A 22,175-nucleotide genomic window follows, 5' to 3' on the forward strand; every position below is an offset into this window, starting at 1 on the left:
TGTATTTGGGCTTTGTTACCTGGGACTGGTTTCCGGGACTTGTTTTTAAGTAAGTCCCCTGGGGTAGGGGGGCCAGGGAGAGTTTACGTTTTACTGTATAAACAACAAAGTCATTGTTTAACCAGATGGAATGCTCTGGCTAAATAGGCCCTTACACTACCTTGGAGGAAGCAGAGACAGAGTTACAGAGAAGCAGGGAGGAGACAAGAGAAAACAATAGAGTCCAGCAAGTGTGTGAGCTCTCACGGTATTCTATTGCAAACCTTTCGAACAGGAGAGAACGATGTGGTAAAAGAGGCAAGTCATTTCTAGTTAGCCTCAAAACAGGAAGTAGCTTTTTTTTTTAAAAAGATTTTATTATATTTATTTGACAGAGAGATAGAGATCACAAGTAGGCAGAGAGGCAGGCAGAAAGAAAGTGGGAAGCAGGCTCCCCACTGAGCAGAGTGCCCTATGTCGGGATCCATCACAGGACCCTGAGACCATGACCTGAGCCAAAGGCAGAGGATTAACCCACTGAGCCACCCAGGCACCCCAGGAAGTAGTTTTTAATACTACTGCCCTCAAACTGGAACTATAGCCAGTTTGAATTTCTCCTCTTCCTCCTGGCCCCTTTACCTTTCATGAAAGTGCAAATAAAAATAAAATGGTCTAGGCATGAGGTATGGGGGAGACATGAGAAGTCAATTTATGCTGATAGTTGACCTTATCTTGCAAACATTAAACATTCTTCCGTAACTATAGCCCAACAAGTAACCGGACATCCACATACATTTCCTTGTGAGCAAAGAACAGCTCAGAGAAGATGAAGGTCTGACTCAAAAATAGGTAACTCAACGTTGTCTACTAACAGGTCAGAGTCTCTAAACAAACGATCTCTAACATGGAGCCATCACCTCAACGTTCCTTACAATCCCTGACAATACACAAGTGAGTGCGCCTTCAGGCCCTGGGCTACCACATCAAAATGGACATAAAGTCAGTCTCCTCCAGAGCACATTTGGTTAGCTAGCTTGTATTTGCTTTAACTCCCTTAATATTTCCTTAAACGCAATGGAGTTTTCTGTGCTCTGTAACTCTGAGAGCTGATGGTATTCTAATGTAAATGAAGGGGCGTGCCAGGCTGGCTGTAGGTGGGGCAGCCTGGCTAGGGTGGATCCCTTCCATGTGACTTTCACCCTCTTGGGTGGGAGGGGGGCAGCAAGTTAGTCCGGGAAGGCTGTCTGCACAGTGAAAGGCAGAACACAAGAAGGGGAGAGACAATTCCCTGTAGGGCTCAGGGTCTACTCGTGAACTATCACTTCTGTCTCACTTGATTGGTCAAAGCAGGTTGCAGAGCTGAGACACACAGCAAAGATTGGGAAAGCTCCCCTGCCTCTGAAGAGAACATGGGAAGGGTGGGGATGCAGGGAGGGAAAACTGAGGCGACAATCTCAGTCTCCTGCAGCCACTGACAAATTATTCACATGGGGATGTTTCCACAGAAAATCCCAGGGCCTTATATAATATTAAGCATAACAAGAAGGAGGTGTTGACACATACGTGAAATATACAGAAAATCACATATATTAATATACCAATAACCACGTATTTACCTCTGATAATGAATTCATACTTTGACCCATTTGCTTCTCATGCTTTTTACAAAGTATTTTAGAGTTTAAGCATTCTGTATACCCCTCCATAACTCTATTTCCCTCCCTCTTCAGAAGTACTTATTATCCTAAAGTTAATCTGTGTATATTTTTATATTTTTTCTATGTACACAACCATTCAGGAAGCCAGCCACAGCCCAGAAGACAGTCACCTAGCCTTATCATTTTCTGTTAATATTTAGTCAGCATTTCCAATAAAATTACCTTCTTCTCCAGATCAAATGCTTTTGCATAGGTCCTACATGTGAACCAGATAGGTACCCAGGGAATATTCACCTTGGACTTGCTTCATTCTCGTATTTTTTGTGTGTGTCTCACACTAAATTAAAGAAATGAGAGATGCAACATTCTGAGGCTAAATAATTCAAACTTGGCTATTCTTCAAAGAGAGTGGGGGCAATTCAAATTATCAGAGGAAGAAACATCATAAAGAAAGCAAAAGCCAAATGTTTTCCACAGGAGTCCTTCTTTCTGCTGTCTTGATTTCAACTGGTAAGTCAAAAACAATTTTAGAAACTTGGCTAATTTAGAAAAAAAATTTAATAAAAGATTTAAAAGTCATTAATATCACAACCACAACAGAAACTTACATGGTTGATTACTGAAAATGGTCTAGGAAGAATACATGGTCAGGGGTGGGAGGTCCTCCATGATTTCACTCTTTAGTGAGGGAAACAGAAAAGTAGAATGGAGGACTTAAAAAAAGGTTTATCAATATCTGTCTAGGATTTAATTGGAACATCATTAGAAAATAAAAAGTCTGTGTGAGAATTTGATTTGGAGAATTCCTGATAACAGCAATGGATTAAGACAAGGGGAAAACTCCATTAAGAGTCAGGAGAAAAAAATGAGTCATTTAATAAACTGTCTAATATCTGCCTCAATTCCCAGGGATAAATATTTGTTGCCAAAGTGATGGTATTATATCTCGATCAAGATATTGACTTGAAGCTTGGCTCAAAGGTATAAGACATCTGAAACCCATCTTCTAAAAACCATATTAAAGAATATACAAAAGGCCATATTCTGTAGCTCCTCTTATACCACGTATATCAATGAATAGTAAAACACCTTTAAATAAGATCAACAATCAAATTAGCTCATTCTTGTTTTTGCTTCTATTTTGTTAGTTTATTTCAAAATTAAAAGATAAGTTTGCTAACTGCATCTCTCTATGAATATTAACATCGAAAGCCTAGGAAATTTAACTCATTTGAGTATTTACTGCTTACCATACTAAAGAGAAGCTATACCTCAAACCAGTGTGGACAAAATACACTGAGAGAGCCAGCCCCTCCTTCATGCTTTACTGCTATACAATTTTTCATACAATTACTTCTACTTCCTTCTTTCCCTTTTCTTTTCTTTCCACTCTAAATTGGTCTGACATGTTCTTATTTCTAAGAATCTCCCTCTTCCATGTTTGCAAATATGAAAGAAATTTATTTAGTGCTAAATAAACTTTGCTAGTTCAGAGTCTACTTTCTCTTTAATTCAAACATTTTCTTGGATTTGATTATTAAGACTGGCTATAAGGAAACATTTCAAAGTTCCTTCAGAATTTCTAAAATTATTTCTTTGAGCCACGCTGTTCATTTTGCTTAACCTGGACATAATGGTCCCAAGTAATAAGCACAGAAAATCTGAAAAGCACAATTGATGTCACCCCTTACTCAATAATCTGAAACAGACTATAATGATGGAGATGAATTTATGCTTACAAATAAACAGTTACAAGTACACTGATGTAATAAAACAGTTATTTTACGGCCATGGAAAAAGCTAATTTTCCATCTGAATCAGGAGTTAAAAGGAAGACCTGCCCATAACCTACAGAAAGAGAAAAGTTATAGTGAAAACAGAATTTTTGAATCCACTGGGAGACATATAAGATAAAGAGAGACTGGAAATATGTGAGGTCAGAAAACCTGCTTCTCATGTTTCTCTTTTTTAGCACTGGCTGGACCATGGGCTAATATCTGCGCTGGCAAGTCTTCCAATGAGATCAGGACATGTGACAATCATGGCTGTGGCCAGTACACAGCCCAAAGGTATTGTTACGGTTCTTACCTCTTTTCTTAATGTCTTTGCCTCAAGTGGTCACAGTCATCTCCCTCTGACAAGTAGGATTCAGGGGTGAAAGCAGCTGTACTAATGTCTTTAGAGCAGCTTCCAAGACCTCTGCTTCAAGGATGGACTCTGAATTGGGAACACAGCATATGATAAAGAGGGAGGCAAACAAACATCCAACAATCATCATGAATATGATTTTTCAGGTGCTAGCCTTTTACAGAGGAGAAGAGGTTGGTAAGAGTGGGCATAAGGACAACAGTGAGAGTGGTCAGAGACAACTTAGAAATCTCACAAGCTGGGGTCATTTTGTGTTTGTGCTCCATTTACTCTGATAAACTCAGGAGTATTAAAATATACATAGTAAATGGTTTTTTATTTTTTTTATTTATTTATTTTTTTTTAAAGATTTTTTATTTATTTATTTGACAGAGAGAGATCACAAGTAGGCAGAGAGATCACAAGTAGGCAGAGAGGCAGGCAGAGAGAGTGAGAGGGAAGCAGGCTCCCTGCCAAGCAGAGAGCCCGATGTGGGCCTCGATCCCAGGACCCTGAGATCATGACCTGAGCCGAAGGCAGCGGCTTAAACCACTGAGCCACCCAGGCGCCCAGTAAATGGTTTTTTAAAAAGACTTATTTATTTACTGGAGAGAGAGAAGGAGAGAGAGTGCACACAGGAGGAGGGGCAGAGAGAGAGGGAGAGAATCCCAAGCAGACTCCACACTGAGAAGACAGCCCAACTTGGGGCTCCATCCCATGACCCCGAGATCATGACCTGAACCGAAACCAAGAGTTGGATACTTCACAGCTGGAGCCACCCACATGCCCCAACAGTAACTGATGTTTGTAATCATTTCTGGATTACTGAGACAAAAATAAGATGAGGGTAATGTAATTCATTTATGATAGATCTTCATTAAAAGACAATTCTTTTTAAGTGGACTTGAAGGGGTCAAGATTCATTACTTACATAGATCGGTTCTTTTCCCCAAAATGCTATATAATAACCATAGTTCATAAATTCCTTTTTTTAAAGATTTTATTTATTAGACAGACAGAGATCATAAGTAGGCAGAGAGGAAGGCAGAGAGAGGGAGGAGGAAACTGGCTCCCTGCTGAGCAGAGAGCTCGATGTGGGGCTCGATCCCAGGACCCTGGGATCATGACCTGAGCCGAAGGCAGAGGCTTTAACCCACTGAGCCACCCAGGTGCCCCCATAGTTCATAAATTCTTAAAGCCTGTCTACATACCAAATACTATCTTAAATGCTTTAATCTTTACAATGTGGTTATTACTACCTTCAGTGGGGGAGGTCGAAATTGAGATAAAGAAGAGTAAGGACATCCCAACGTGTTCTCCAGTTTTAGGGTTTGATATCCTAGTCTGGGAACAATGAGTTAACACCACATTTCTGGACAACAAATTTCCTAGGGCAGTTCCTTAGTCTGTTCCTTCTTATTTACATTCCAGAACTCACAGGCTTCACCAGGGTGTGGATGTCTTGTGCTCTGATGGATCCACCGTGTATGCACCTTTCACCGGAATGATTGTGGGCCAGGAGAAGCCGTATCAAAACAAAAATGCCATTAATAATGGTGTTCGGATAGCTGGAAGAGGTAAGAGGTGTTGTATACACCTGGGACACATACTGGAAATGTTTGATGCTTATGTTTAATGCATCTGCCATATACTGAAGTTTCATACTTAATTCAAAATGATGACATCTGTAATAGAACATAGGGTATCGAACTAAAAAGTCCCTCCCCTGAGATCTTTATGTGCACACTCTACCTAACACCACAGCCAATTGAAGGACTTTCTTCTTGTGGCCCATGTGGTTTTGCCTAGTAATCTACAAACAAAATCACTTTCAAGAATATTTACTATAATAAATACTTTCATTTACCAAAATCCCAATACTTCAAAGATGGCATTTCTGCAAAAGTTGACTAGAAATATTTCCAAAGCCTTTATGTTCTAGGTAAAGTTGGGTCATCTAGTACTCCAGGTACGGGCCTATTCTTTATCCATTTTTTTTTTTAATCCACTGAGGTCTAACCTTCACACAGAAAAGTGCACAAAGCATAAACACACCACTCCTCAACTTTCACAAAGTGAGAACACCTGTGTAACCAGCCCCCGAATCAAGGAAAAAAATAAAATCAGCAGGATCCCAGAGACCTCCCCCTGTGCTACATATACTCATGCCTCTCACAAGGATAATCACTACACCACCACACACTAGTTTTGCCTACCTTGGGAAATGATATAAACAGAATTAAACAGTATGCAGTCTTCTTTGTGGCGTTCTTTCGTTCCACTCATGTTTGCAAGACTTGCTTTGCATGCCATTTCGTTCTCTATGATGTAGACTGCTCCATTATATACATACACCTTCATCTATGCAATTACCCTTCTCTAAATGGACATTTCTGCAGCATCCAGTTTTAGGTGACTAAGAAAATGCTATGAACTTTCCTGCACATGTCCCGTAATGAACATACATGTGCAGTCCTGTTGGGAGTGGGCCTGGAGGACACTGCCCTCATCCTGGCTGTAAGAAACACTCTGTGAGGGACGTCAGGTCGTCAAGGATCTCTATGGTGGCTGTCCTCTGCATGCGTGAAATGACAAGAGAAACTGCTGCCACTGGACAGGGTGCACTTAGGAGGCAAGGCCAAGGTTGGCATGGTTACCCAGCAGACAACACAGCTGAAGTGCTAATCAGATTCGTCTGAAGCACAGAGATCTGTGGCATTGTCTGGTTAATTACAGTGACCCAGGAGCTGAAAAAATGGGCAGCCTACTAAAGCCTGATTTATTTGTGTAAATGGGAACTCTCATGAACAAAATTGTGACTTCAATCATCACAAGAGTGGGACACAAAACCTCTCCCTACCCCCTACCAAATGCCAGGCTCAAGCCAGTTTATGATCCCAGAGCCCCTTGAAAGAAATCAGGTCTGGGTTCCTTTGAAGAAGGGCTCTGTCGCACGGCCAAAAATTTATACCATAAAACTTACTTCTAGCTATCCTCAACGGGACCCGCAGCTATTTAGCAGGACGGGTTCACACTGGGGAAGAAGAAACACTTGGGCTTCTCAGAGATTACTGGACACTCGCTCAAAGAGGACACTAATTCTGGACAACCAAAAGGCCACTGTGATCAACCAGTCAGACTATAGGCTTCCAGGGTCAGGTGATCAATGTAGTTTCTCATCAGAGTCCACCTGACAGGGTCCCAGTGTGTCCACACATCCGCTCTGTGGCCATTTCCCCAGTTCCAGGATGCATAATTGGCATCAACACAGTGAGGGCAGAATGTTGTAGGAGTGGGCATGCTGGGTCACTTGGGCTGTGTTCACCTTCCACGTTAGCCACCACTGCCAGTTTCCCCGAGTATTACTTCCAATTTATACGCCGACCAGGAGTGCATAAAAGTTCCAGTTGCTCCATGCACAATATTTGATGCTATTTGCTTTTTTCATTTCAGCCATTCTTATGAGTATGTAGCAATATCTCATTGGCTTTAATGTGCATTTCTCTGATGGCTAATGCAGCTGAGCACCTTTTCATATTTATTGATGACATGGATATTATATTTTGCAAGGTGCCTATTCAAGTATTTTTCCCTGTATTTTCTGACTTTTCTTACTGGTATATAGGAGGTTTTGGCATATTGTACGTATGAGTCCTCTATCAGATCTGTGTGCTGTAAATATCTTCTCCCACTTCATGAGTTACATTTCACTTTCTTTTTAAAAGATTTGAGAGAGAGAGAGAGGTGGAGAGAGGGAGGGATCACAAGTAGGCAGAGCAGCAGGCAGAAGGAGAGGGAAAAGCAGGCTTCCTGCTGAGCAAGGAGCCTGATGTGGGACTCGATCCCAGGACCCTGGGATCATGACCTGACCCAAAGACAGACGCTTAACCAACTGAGCCACCAAGGAGCCCCTACCTTTCACCTTCTTTATGCTATCTTTTAATACAAAATTCTTATTTTTAGTGCAATCTAATTTAGTATTTTCCTTTATTGTTAAAATAGTTTTTATCTAAGAACCATCTCTCACCCTAAAATCATAAAAATACTGGTTTTGTCTTTCATATTTAAATTCACAATCCATTTGGGATTGGGTTTTGTGTAAGGAATGAGGTAGGGATCAAAATCTTTTTCATGTTGGTACCTGACTTAGTACCATTAACTCGACAAGACTGTTTTCTTCCCTACTGTATTGCAGTATAGTATCTATTATCATAAATTATGGTCTGAATATAAATAGGTCTGTTTCTGGTCTTTTACTGTGTTTCATTGGTCAGTGTGTCAATCTTGCACAAATACCACACTGCTTAATTACTGAAGCATTAAAATACATCTTGATATCTGATAGTATAAATCTTTCAACTTCTGTCCTTTCAGATTGCCTTGACAATTCTTGGTCACTGGCATTTCCAGATACATTATAGAATCAGCTTATCAGTTTTCACCAAAAATTCTGCTGGACCTTTGATTGGGTTTGCCCTGATTATATAGATCAAATCAAGAACGGAGATCTTAAAAGGAATGAGTCTTCCAATGAGTAAACATGTTATATCCTCCATTTATTTAGGTCTCCCTGCACTGTTGTATTAGTAGTTGTCATATTGTTGAGGCTGTGCACATAATCTGTTTAACGTGTACCTAAGACATACTGTATTGATTTTGCTTAGATTTTCTATAGCAGTACTGTCCAACAGAAATAAAAGTCACACATATAATTCAAAATTTTCTAGTAGTTACGTTAAGAAAGTTAAAAAACGGGCGCCTGGGTGGCTCAGTGGGTTAAGCCGCTGCCTTCGGCTCAGGTCATGATCTCGGGGTCGTGGGATCGAGTCCCGCATCGGGCTCTCTGCTTGGCAGGGAGCCTGCTTCCCTCTCTCTCTCTCTCTACCTACTTGTGCTCTCTGTAAATAAATAAATAAAATCTTTAAAAAAAAAAAAAAGTTAAAAAACAATGAAAATTAATTTTAATAATGTGTTTTATTTTACTACATATCTTTAAAATATTATCATTTCAAAATGCAACATAAAAATTACTAATATTTTACCTTCTTTGTACGGTCTTCAAAATCTAGCATGCATCTTATACTTGAAGTACATCTAACTCAGATTAGCTACATTTCAGGTGCAGACTAACCACATGTGGTTAATGGTTACCATGGTGAATAGCTACAGTTCTAGGTGTTTCTTATGCTTTCTGTCCACTTGCCCTGTTTTCACAGATATGTGTGTCAAATCTTCTATTACTAGTGGATTTCTATTTCTTCCAGTATCTCAGATAGTCTCTGCTTTCTATACATGGTTTCTGTGTTATCTGTCCATGGACAGTTGTAACTGCTGTATCTTCATTGTATCTTTCAGTATAAATAATTGTAGATATTTGCATATTATAGCATAAATTCTCCTCCTTTGTCTTGTTTAATTGCAGTGTAACTGCAGTATAAATTGTCCTCCTTTGTCTTGTTTCTGTGATTTTTGGCTTGAGTTCTACTCTCTGTTAACAGAATCATAACCTTTGCTTGCCTTATTATTTCCATCTGCTTGACAAATCTTGATATAGCCCTTAATTTTTTGCCTTTTTCTTTTTTTATTTAAAGATTTAATTTATTTATTTATTTGCAAGAGTAACAAAGAGAGAGAGCACAAACAGGGGGAGGGGGAGGGGGAGAGGGAGAAGCAGACTCCCTGCTTAGCAGGGAACCCGATATGGGGCTCTATTTCAGGATCCTGAGATCAAGACCTGAGATGAAATGAATGTTTAACCCACTGAGCCACCCAGGCACCCCTTGTATTGTGTTTTATTAGATACAGCATAGAAGTGGGTTTTGCTTTTCAAGCCAGTAAGAATTTTTTTTAACAGAGGAGTTAATATTTATAGATTTACCTCATGTATGCATCCCAACATTGTCTTATTACATCATAATTATAGTATAAAATTAAATTATAGTATAGTATAGTAAGTATAGTATTAAATTATAAATTATAGTTTTTATAGTATAAACCTTACTTACTTGGTGGGTCTTTGTTTTTAATTTTTTTTCTTTTAGTACTTAGTAAGATTTGCATCCTTGTGCCAATTATGTCTATTTTTCTTTTTATTTAAAGTCTAATCACGTTATTAAACTAGGTCTTGGAGTTGAAATTATTCTGGGTAAGAACAAAAAAAAATATGATAAAAGTTTCAATTTTCTCAGCAACCTAGTGCTTTCTGCTCTTCTCAGTGTCTTCATTAAATTTTCATTTTAATCTACTCTCTCTTGGACATCCAGTCTTCATCTCTGATATGATTTTGGTGTCTTCTTCTGTTCCCTCACTGAGTTCAATCAAGTCTCATTTCTTTTTGTCTTCTCTTTCATTTCTGTTCTTATTTTTTGAATTTCTGATTCGAGGCTACTGAAACCCAGATATTGACTATATTAACTTCTGATTTCTTTTAGGTTTCTGTATTAAAATGTTCTACATTAAGCCAATTAAATATAAAGGCTCTATCAAGAAGGGAGAAAAACTAGGAACTCTACTGCCCTTGCAGAAAGTCTATCCTGGCATACAATCCCACATACATATTGAAAACTGTGACTTGAGTGATCCTACCGTGTACCTCTAAGTGGAAGACACATGACCACATCTTCTAAACAGAAAACCATCTTCTTAAAAACCTGGATGCATATCCTACTCTTCAAGAAATTTGTGTCCAAATAAAAACATGATGAACGTAAGAAAGAAAATAGCATTTTTAATGCTCATTGCCAATAACTCATTGCCACTTGAATGTTTGATTGTCAACTAATTTCTGAGAGTTATCTAATTTTTCTGTCACCTATGGGATCTGAGGGGTTTTACTTGTTTGTTTTTTAAAGTTTCTCAGTCCTAAATACACAGGATAAATAAACATACAAATTCTGTCCTCTCCAGACTGCGTTTCTGACACTTCTAAGACTAGCTACCTTTCTGCCTAAGAACAGGAAAAAACCTGAAGCTGTTCTCCTGGTACAAAAATAGAGTGTTGCACAGTGCTGGACACACATACATACTTCATAAATATTAAGTGAATAAACTGGAGTTAAACTCTGAGTAAAGGTAGGTAAGAGTTTCAGCAATATCCTCAGGTTTGTCAAACCGGTCAAAGGGTGAACTGTTTGCATGGAAAAGACAGAATTTGCTGGTTTTCACATCCGCACTTGCCCAAACTATACGAGCAAAACATTTTCTAAACACAAATATAAGAAAATACATCAGTATTCTCGATTTCAGTAGGATTGCATTACAGGAATTTATCATCCTGGAAACTTTCCATGAATTTTTGCTTAAATCCTTTTGGAATGTAGAAAACCCCAGCAGAAAGATTTCATTCTTAGTACAGATGTGCTAGAGGAAAATGTAATTAACTGAGCTTTATTATTGGAGAATTAGCTGCATTTGTATGCTATGATATATGTATGAGAACGTTCATATCACTATTTGTCATGGCAAACCCTGGAACAACTCAAACATTTACTACAGTTGATATGAACAAGTGAGCTGTGACTTAGTCACAGAATGGAATAGTATACAGTGGTCACAGTAAATGAGCCTCGGCTAAACATAACAAAATGGATGAATCATAGCAATATAATTTTGAGTTTTAAAAAAAGTCCTAAGGACTATATATAGTAGGATACTCTTTTTATAAAGTCAAAACAATTAAAACCAAATGTAATTTTAAGGAACACACATATGCGATAAGAGTAAATGAAAAGGAAATCAAGCAAATAATGAACACTCATTACCGCAGGACTAAGTAAGAGAAGCCACAAAGAAACATTTAAGTTACTGTCATGTCAATGTTGTCATTTTACAGCTAGGAGGTGATTTTGTGAGTATTTATTATAATAGTTACAGTAGTAATAAGACTTGTTGGTGGGTGGTCAGGAAGAAGAGTTCATGACGACTCTTTGTTCAGAGCCTCTACTGGTACGTTCCCATATGCAATTACATGGTATTCTCTACTGGATCATAACATCTCATGTAAGGCCAACAAATTAAGAATTTCAATTTCTGGTTTTTTAAAAAAAGAACTATAACCAACACTGTTCGGTTTGATCATCTACCTTATTAATCTCCTTAGTGCCAAATCACTTTAGGTTGTTTTCAGAAATTAAAGTTGCTTTTAAAAGACTAGGCTGTGTTCTCATCAGAACACAGAATAGGAATTAGCACAGGGACTTCGAAAAAATTTTTAAAGGAGCTCTAAGATGTCTGAACAACAAATAATCAACCTTATTTAGTGATTGTTTTAAAAACCAGACATGTTGACTGGAACGGAGAGCCTCCCCAAGGTAAAGCAAAACCGATGCCTTCTGTCTAGCACTCCGTAAGCACTCTTGTAGCTGTTAAATGGAAATGCAAACTTTAGACTAAAGGACTGCTCTTAGAAAGAACCAGCATACAGCGCCCTCTGGTGCATTTCATCAGAGGGCGGTTTTGTTTTGTTTTGTTTTGTTTTGTTCAATTTCCTTTCCTTTTTAGATTTGAGTGTCAAAACGTTCAGTTTAAAGTATTGTTAAGGTTCAAATGACAGAGAAGTGATAATACTGAATTACATATTTTTCCTTAGTGAAAATGACTGTAAAATATACTTTAAAATCTTTGACAACTAGGCTTGATGACTGTTAAGATAATAATGCAAACAAAATCAGTTTTTACTTGTAAAATGTTTTGAGTTTTTCGCAGAAAAGTAATTTAATGGAAGAACAAGATAAGTGCCCATTTTAATCTAGAATCCTCTAATCTTAAGTAAACAGTACTTTTCATAGACTTCCAAAGTAAATGGAGACATTTTCATTAGATAAAGCATTAAAAATACTCTCTACTTTCTTGTCTTGATTTTGGCTATCCTAAAAATGTTTGCTGTTGAATTTATAAACGCAGTTAGACCAACCAGGGTCATGAAAATGAGCTGATCAATTCTACCGCATTTGCCTTTAAGAGTTCTTATAGTGCTTAGTTCACTAAGTCCGACTACTAAAAACCACCACTAAAGACCACTACTAAAGGCCACTATTTAGAGTGGCAACATCTCACTCAATGTACGAGAGGCCATAGGCACTCATTATCATTCTGTGCTAGCAGGCAATAGGGAGAAACTCCACCTTGATCACCTTTCATAAGTCCCTCTCTGTTTTGCTCCTTAGTGAAACCAACACAGGCATCCTATCACCTACTATTCAGATAGGTATACTCCCACCCTACCCCTCCACTACACATCACGTTATCCCGTGAGACCAGAGTTCACCTCTTCAGTATGTCCACCACCGCTCTGACCTCCAAAGAGCCTGATCCTCCTCTCAGTTATGCCATTTCCTCCATGTGTATCCTGTTAGCCTAACCAGACCTTGAGTGCCCTACAATATGCTGCTTCTGCACTCTGCTGAAATCCTAAGGTATAAATCACATGATCTGCAATAGTAACAACTGTCTTTGAGAATCTGATTTTTTAAACCAGTATTTCAGCCCCACTCACATTTACTGAGGGTATACTAATGTGCTATGCAGTGGTCCGAGAGTCCCAAAAACAAAGGTGAAGAAGGGAAGATGCCCATTCTTAAAGAGCTCAGTGAGAAAGGATGTGGCACACTGCAGAGAATGCTTGCACAAGTAACTCTCTAAAAAAAAAAAAAAGAGAGAGAGAGAGAGAAAGAGACAGAAAATATGCTCTTTTTAAAAAGTTACCACTTACAAACCACAAGGTATCCTAATTCTAATTTCTTTAACAGGTGAGAAGATTTAAATTTTTTTCCTAATTAAAAAACATTTAAGGGGTGCCTGGGTGGCTCAGTGGGTTAAAGCCTCTGCCTTCGGCTCAGGTTATGGTGTCGGGGTCCTGGGATCAAGCTCCACATCGGGCTCTCTGCTCAGCGGGGAACCTGCTTCCTCCTCTCTCTCTCTCTCTGCCTACTTGTGATCTCTGTCTGTCAAATAAATAAATAAAATCTTTATAAAAAAACATTTAAAACTGGAAAATAATAAACTTTTTAAGTTTAATTGCCTTCTTAGAAAATGAAGATACCGGGAGAAGACATAAGGGAACTCTAGAAATGAAAGTATCTAAGTAAAACTTACTGAGTGTCTACTATTTGCTAAATATTACGCTAGATGCTGGGGATACAACATTGAGCCAAACCTGACAGTGATCTTGCACTGATAGAGCTCACAGGGCAGTGGAATTAGCAGAGAAGAATCTAATCATACAAGTAAACGGCAAATTATAATAGTGGTAAGTGCCGCAAATGGAAGTCACAGAGCGCTGAGAGTCAGAGGCTTCCCTACGGAAATGACATCTAAAGGAAAGACCTAAGGGAGCAAACAGAGCGATGGAGGTAGAAAGAGACTATATCCTCAGGCACCCTGACTAGAGGGTGCATGGTTGTCTTTCAGACCTGCAAGAGAATGGAGCAGAAGGGCAAGGGGAAGCTCCCACAGCAAATGAGGGCAAAGACTCAGGGCGATGCCAGACCATGTAGGGTACTGTAGGTCATTTTAAGAATGTATCTTCACCCTAAAAGCAATCTATAACAACTAAAGAGTTTTAGTTGTGCTACTAATTGCATTGTAAGATCACTCCCACAAAGGATCTCTAGCACGGTTCCAGACAGAGTAGTATGCCATCAGTACATGCAGATTCCCTCTCAAAGACACTCTGCAAAATATACTTTCTTCACTTGATCTTAGCCAAAAGGCTGATAAGTACATTTAATCAACTAACAATCACAGTATCTTTACAAATTGATCAATGTTAATTTTGATCTAATGCCCATCTTCTCCTGAGTTAAATAAAGTAGAATTCAATGTGTTAGAAATTAGAAATTGTTTATTGAGTTTTAATATGATCTTAGGTAGTGCTAAAAATTAAGTACAATTAAGTCAGCTTCTGTGTCTATACTTTTATTTTACTCTTAGATTTAATCCTATATATCTTGTAAAACATACTCACACCAAGATGAAAGAGAAGCAATTAAAGCAGTATAAAGTTATAAATATCATGATTTAGGGATCCAAAGCTCAATATTATAAATGTATTGAGTAAGCTAAAATATACCTTCAACAAAGGCAAAGGAACTCAAGTACAAACCATATGTAGTTTTTAGCCTATCAACTACCTAATCCACAATACAGGATCTATGCCCTATTTATGGAATTTTCTGGCTTTTTCCATTTCTCCTATTTTTTTCAAATGTTTCTATTCCAACCCATTAAAACAGTTTGCAAATGATAAGATATTTTACCTAAAATCGTTCAGCAATATATCTTAAAATTTATATTTGCATAGAAAGAAAGAAGCTAATCTTAATAATTTAAAAAAAATTAAGAATATTTGGTAGCCAATCACCAGACAGGCAGGACATCAGGGAACCACATTCTTCCCAGATGTTTGGAGACCTCAGTGTGAACTTTATCTAGGCTATACTCATCATCAGGGATCAAAACATCTTCCATTACAGAGAGCTGGGTCAGTCTTTTCCCACACAGTCTTACGAATTCAATGAAGGCACTGCAGCTAACTTCACATTCACTGAGGCCCAAGGCTGTTAAGTTTTTACAGTGTTCAGCAATACAAATAAGTTCAGTATCAAGAGTCTGAAGACCATTAGCACATACCACTAACTCAATCAGTCGTGGACAGTTAAGACCTATCCGTCCTAGAATCGCTTTACTTACTGAGCGACCAAAATAAAGGTGAGTAACAGGGGTTTCTTCTTTGAAGAATGCCTCAAATTCTTCTTCGTATAAAAAGAAATACATAACAACATTCACTCCAGGGGAGTGTTTGATAAGTGCATCCCAACTTTGTTTTTTAATAGAATGAAATTCAATTTGCCCAGGATTTTCACTCACAACATCAATTCGAAGATGCTCTAGGTTAACATGAGTTTCACTTGAAAGTGCTAGGAGAAGTTCATCACTTAGAATGTAATAATTCAATGCCAGTTCTCTAAGGCCTTGACAGCGATCAGCTACACAAAGGATCCCTGTGGGAAATGGGGAAAAATTCTTAAGAACAAAGAATTACACTGATACCAATATGACAGCTCATAAACTTAAATTTGACATCAGTTATTCATTATTTACTAAAATAGATATCAAACAGGCTGCCTGGGTGGCTTGGTCAGTCAAGTGACCTACCCTAGATTTCATAGATTTCAGCTCAGGTCATGATCTCAGGGTCCTGGGACTGAGCCCCTTGTTGGGCTCTGCACTCAGCAGGGAGTCTGCTTAAGGATTCTCTCTTCCTCTCTTTCTCCCCCTCCCCAACCCACACTCACTAGCTTTCTCCCTCTGACGCTCTCTCTCTCTCTGAAATAAATAAATAAATCTTTTTTAAAAAAGATAGTTTAAAATAAAATATAACAAAATTGACATCAAATGATTTCTGAGGAGATGATGTCTCATCTCCTCATCTCCATCATCTCTTTAGAAATCATTTGATGTCAATTTTATAATTACTTTTATAATTATTTTTATAATTACATATAAAAGTAAAAACCATATGTATAATAAAATATACATATGACTAAAATACCTTTAGAAACAATTTAAACTGGGGCACCTGGGCGGCTCAGTCAGTTAAGCATCTGCCTTTGGCTCAGGTCATGATCCCAGAGTCCTGAGATCGAGCCCCACACTGGGCTCCTTGCTCAGTGGGGAGCCTACTTCACCCTCTGCCTGCCACTCTCCCTGCCTGTGCCCTCTCTCCCCACCTCCCTCTGACAAATAATACATAAATAAATAAATAAAATCCTTTAAAAATATTTTTTATTAAAAAAAGCAATTTAAACTATGTCTACCTTATGGATTAAGACTTCTTTAGAAAAAAGATTACTTTTTTCAATTATGATTCATAAGCATGTAGTTTTCAATATGAAATTGTATTGTTACACATAATATAACATAAAGAGTACAGTAGAATATATATACATACAGTATACACATATACTATAATACATATAGTATATTATACATATATACATATAGTATACATATAGTATATATTATATATACTATTCTACTATATATTATATACTATACTAAGAGTACAAAAGTATATATTATACGTATTATATATGATATATATTAAATAGTATAACAAAAACATGCTAGCTTAAAAAAGGTATAACTTACCATCAGAGGAAACATGCGGACAGCTACTCATTTTTAGGAGTCTTAGGGTATCACTATTATTGGCCACAAGAATTTTCAATGAAGGATCATCCACTGGTGTGTCTTCAATTCTGATCGATGATAATGATTTTGAGTTGATAAAGACAACTGTAAGTGCTGACACAAAATGAGACTTGCATGGCAATAAGAAAAGAATTAGAAAAACATTATTTAAAAATCTACAGGTTCAATCAAATAGTTCATTGAAACTGTATCAACAGATACTACCAATAACATAGTAAAAGCAATCAACATATTAGCATTTTAATGACACCATTAGTAAGTCAAAAATCCATCTCAAAGATTTCATATACGTACCTTCCAATTACTTCGATCCTAAGGATTTGATTTTCAATATTAAAAGGATATAACTGCATTTATTTCCTAGAACAGGGGTTGAACAAATTGCGACCTGCCAGCCAAATCCAGTCTAGTCTGTTACTGTATTGCTCTTGAGTTCAGAATAGTTATTATATTTATAAACAGTTGAAAGAAATTTTGTCCAGACTAATATTTCATGACATGTGAAAATTACAAGAAACATCCAATGTCCACAATTAACATTTGACTGGAACACAACCATGCTCCTTCTTCTACGTACTATGTCTGCTTTCACACTATGATGCTGGAGGGGAGGAGCTCCAAAATTACAGCCTGTGAAGCCCATAATCCTTACTGTCTGAACCTTTCCACCCCTGCCATAGAATAAAGAGAACTTTCTTGTTTTATTCACTCCTATATTTCAGCACCTAAAGCAATACCTGACATATTGCAGGAGATCAGTAAATAATCTTATTCTTCAGTAATATGCATTTTGCTAGAAAGTTATCTGAATAAATGTTTTAAGATTTTTAAAAAGATTTTTAAATTTTTAATTTTTAACTTTTAATTTTTAACTTTTTAAAAGTTTTTTTAAGATTTTTAATTTATTTGAGAGAAAGAAAGAGAGAGCATGAACAGGAAGAAGGAAGGAGTAGGGGAGAGGGAGAAGCAGACTCTCCACTGAGCAGGGAGCCCAATGAGGGGTTCAATTCCAGGACCATGAGATCATCACCCGAGATGAAGGCAGATGTTTAACCAACTGAGCCACCCAAGCATCCCAATAAAGATACATTTTTATAACTTTTTTAAAAATATTTTATTCATTTGACAGAGAGAAATCACAACTAGGCAGAGAGGCAGGCAGAGAGAGAGGAGGAAGCAGGCTCCCTGCGGAGCAAAGAGCCTGATGCAGGGCTCGATCCCAGGACCCTGGGATCATGACCTGAGCTGAAGGCGGAGGCTTTAACGCACTGAGCCACCCAGGTGCACCAGAAACATTTTTAAAACTACGTTTTAAAAATTGACAAACAAAAGCCTATTCATAGTTTGACTCCAAAATGGGAAAAATTTCACAATGTTCAGATCCAGTATTTTTTGACACAGAAAATCTGAAAACCAAATCCAGGCATGATCATTTTTCTCTTTTCATATATGTGCTGCCGAAGCGAGCACCATTTTTCTCTTTTCAAAGTCAATGTGGATTCTACCAAAGATACTAATATTCCTAAGACAATGACCAATTGGTTTTAACTCTCAATTCACTTATTAGAAAACATACTGGTTTATACTAATTATAAATCGATTAATATAAATTTTTAAATGGTGGATGACTAGATCTCTTTGCTAAATTTTATTGTGCCAAAAATCATGAGAGAAATACATTACTTTTTCCTTAAGAAATATAAGGCTTATTTTCCCTTTAATCAATTCTCACTGGACTCTTTAGTCCTGAAGGATGTATTTCAGCATTAGAGGACCTACCTCATCATGGCTAATTCCTTTAGCACTCTTTATGCCTAGCAAAATACTCTACTTTTACCCTATCCTTTCCTCAGTTTACAAGTGAAAAAACTGACACTCAGAGAGATGCACGACTTTGCCAGAAGCCACTCAATCATTTGACTGTAGAGGCAGAGCCTGCAAGGACATGTGCTCATCATGGCTGCCTCGCCCTGGCGACTGCACCAGCTACCCAGAACCGAAGCTGATGTGCAGCATCTGAGATAGCTGAGGATCTAAGAATTTCAGGCTAAGCGGACTCCGTCACTCATACACAAGGAAATAACTATTGAGAAGTAGTGAGTTTCCATCTGATTGCTTATATTATACTAATCCCCAAATGACCCATTTTCCCCGACGATCTCTCAAAAAGATAAACAGGCTGGTGGAAATGCTTGAGAGCCATGACCCAGTTTATGAGGGAGAAGGTGCTGCTATTCCCCTATCCTCTTCCACAAGAAGGTTTCCATCAGCCAGTTTTACTGACAACCAAAATTTAGTGTTTATTATGTATCAGGCACTACTCTAACTCTTGCCTTGTAACAGTAAATACAGAAAACAGAGTCCCTGCCTTCAAAGAGCGTACGCTTTGTTGTAGGGGATGAGAATAAACGTATTAAATAATGAAGGTAATTTCAAGTACTCATGAAGGACATAAAGAAAATACTGTCACACATCAGAGTGTAACTGGAGGAAGGGTGCTGGTTTAACCAAAGTGATCAAGGAAGGCCTGTCTGAGGAGATAGGACCCAAGCTGAAGTCTGAATGAAGACAGTTATTAGTTTATACTTCTGGCAAAGTCATGCATCTCTCTGACAGCTGGTGGCTTCCTAACACCCATTCATCCTTTCATTCTTTGCTAATTGGGTGGCAATTTTGAGCTGAGCACATTACCAGTCAGCTAAAAAATGGATGACCCAGAAACCTAGTGTGGCCACACAGTTAAGCGCTCATCAATGAGATATCAACAAAAGCATTATACACTACTCATGGCTCAGGCTCTTGAAAAACAGTGGGCACACCCTTCTTTCCACCTTTCCTCCAACCTCCTGCCATGATGGCTGGAGCTCAGAAATCCATCTGAAATGCTTACAAGAATACGAGATGCCTCAAAGGAGCTTGGAGTCCTAACAACTTCATACTGGCTATGCTCATGCATGGATTTCTTTAATGTAAGAGAAAGAAACTCCAGCCGTGTTGTTTAAGCTACTATTGTTCTGGAATTTCTATTACACAGAATCTGACATCACCCTAACTGGTATAGTTCATTTAGTATTATGTTGTTCTAACCTCCAATGGAGAGGCTACAGAATTATAAGAAAAACATCCACTACTGGTCATACATGCTCTATATTCTAAGAAACTAACTGGCACTTGAAAATTCTAAGTATAACATCTAAATTTTATATTAATGATAGCTATTACAGAAACAATAATTAGAATTACAAAATATGTCGAAAGGATGAAGCCATATATAAGCTATTCCAGCAAAAGTGCATGCTAATCAAGAGAAAACTGCTTTAAGTAATTCTTTGAAGATAAAGAGGATGTGGTCTGTTTTTAGGAAAACAATCCTCTTTGCCTAGATTGAAATATTTGAGAATTTTTGTGTCTTTCACAAAAAAGCCCGGCATGTTTACCTTTGACACATTCATAAAACTTGGCTTGGCCGTTGAAATCAAACCCAAGGTCTGGATAGAACAATTTACCAGCTGAGAAAGTATATCGCAGGCAGCTTCTGCTGATTCAGTACTACTATCCACCTATAAAAACAATTTTAAATCTTCATTTCCTGAAGGTGAGTTATCAGAAACTTACTGGCAATATAACTATGTAACAGAATCCCAATGCAAAACTGTATTTATTCCATCAAGCTATACAACAAATTAGTATTTCTTCTTTGTACAAAAGGTTTCAGACAAAAAGTGAGAAATAGAGCTGATGACAGCGTAACTTTCTAAGCGCTCCATACTTTCAAATCCCTTACAATGACCTGAATTTTAGTAGTATCATCCAGATGAAGGAAACTGACGTTTAAGTTACAGCTCAAGTTCTACACTTCAATCTGTGCGAACGATTACAGAAAAACAGGACGTAGGTTGCAGTAAAAATTCTGCAAAATTCACCGACTGCCTCAGCATAAGGATCTAGATATACAAAAATGACATTAACAAAACCTAAGTTGTTTCTATTTAATGCTTATTTTTCTTACCTTAAAGCTGACGTACTGGAGATGGGTAGCATGCTTTTTAATGATCTGCTGAATGAGATCAGGATGGGTGGACTTAAAATATGAAGTCGCTGACTGGTTCAGTTCAAATTCAAACTTTCTCCAAAGGTCAGGAATATGAAAAACTTCATTCCATTTCCTACATACCGAAGATGCCCGGGCCCGATCTATTAAAGGAAGATACTGAAAAATGCGTAATACTACATAGTGAGGCAAACTCCCCCAGTCTAGAAGGACAGTGTGCATGTGGGTGTGGTTGAGAGAAGAGAAGAAGCCAACTTTTGGTTGTTTCACTCTTGGTGAAGACCGGACAATTTTATTCACAAGAGATAAATTGTTCCTCTTCATTCTGTAAACATTAAAAGATTTTGTGATCATATTTTCCACATTTCCATCAGACATCTGTACTCCAACTGCACAGAGTAACATTAGAAAATGAAAAACAGTTAAACAGATTTTAATAGTAATCTTCCACTATCATGCACTGATAGGTACTCCACCTTGCCACGGATACAGAGGTTAAGAAGGAGCTTGCTCTCCAAGAGCTATGGTCAAATGGTGAAAGACCATGATAAATGCCTTCCCTGACATTGGGACAAGTCGCACTGGAAGAATAAAGCAATGACATGTGACTGAGTTCGTGTATGGGAGGGAATGGTTGGGGAGGCTTTCGGGAGGGAATGTCCACGGAAGCAGTGTGTCTCGCAGGTTTATTCCTGGTCAATTACTGTATTCTTACTACCTCCTATAGAGAAGAAAGCATCACAATGCAATTCTGCTAACAACTCCTGGGGTCCTGAAAGACAGTAAAACGTTATCAAAAGCAGAGGCCTGGAAAAGCTCCAGCTCAGCCATTTACTAACCATGTGATCTTGTCTGCAAAAATTTAAGCCTCAGGTTCCTCATCTGAAAAGCATGGAAAACAGCAGTACCTAATTTCATAAGGCAGTTGCGAGGATTAAAGTCCATAAGTACCAGAACACAGTAAAGGCTTAAGAAATGTTGCAATCATTCTTGTTGTACAAAATTGTCCAGTGAATTTTTCTAAACTAATTTCGTTACTTAATTTGAAGCACAATTTTCAGGTGACACCCAGGACATTAGCAGCTCTAGAGAAACTGTGTGTAGCAACACAGTAGCAAATGTAAAATAGCAAAGGGATGAACATTCTT

The 22,175-nt window shown here is 38.0% G+C and overlaps 2 protein-coding genes across 2 annotated transcripts; one reads left to right on the forward strand and one right to left on the reverse strand.

Moving 5' to 3' along the window:
- The first annotated feature begins 1,884 nt into the window (after nucleotides 1–1,884).
- LECT2 (leukocyte cell derived chemotaxin 2) lies at nucleotides 1,885–10,615 on the forward strand. The gene is made up of 4 exons (XM_046000061.1): nucleotides 1,885–2,147; nucleotides 3,610–3,706; nucleotides 5,196–5,341; nucleotides 10,196–10,615. Exons 1-4 carry the CDS (start codon nucleotides 2,102–2,104, stop codon nucleotides 10,360–10,362), a joined length of 456 nt encoding a protein of 151 aa, XP_045856017.1. The 5' UTR covers nucleotides 1,885–2,101; the 3' UTR covers nucleotides 10,363–10,615.
- A 4,118-nt stretch (nucleotides 10,616–14,733) lies between these two features.
- LOC123938566 (F-box/LRR-repeat protein 21) lies at nucleotides 14,734–21,381 on the reverse strand. The gene is made up of 4 exons (XM_046000060.1): nucleotides 20,986–21,381; nucleotides 20,414–20,536; nucleotides 16,914–17,085; nucleotides 14,734–15,763 (listed from the first exon to the last, which is right to left on the reverse strand). Exons 1-4 carry the CDS (start codon nucleotides 21,379–21,381, stop codon nucleotides 15,120–15,122), a joined length of 1,335 nt encoding a protein of 444 aa, XP_045856016.1. The 3' UTR covers nucleotides 14,734–15,119.
- Nucleotides 21,382–22,175: the final 794 nt, after the last annotated feature.

This window comes from Meles meles, chromosome 3, assembly GCF_922984935.1.
Source record: "Meles meles chromosome 3, mMelMel3.1 paternal haplotype, whole genome shotgun sequence".
NCBI classification, from domain to species: Eukaryota; Metazoa; Chordata; class Mammalia; order Carnivora; family Mustelidae; genus Meles; species Meles meles.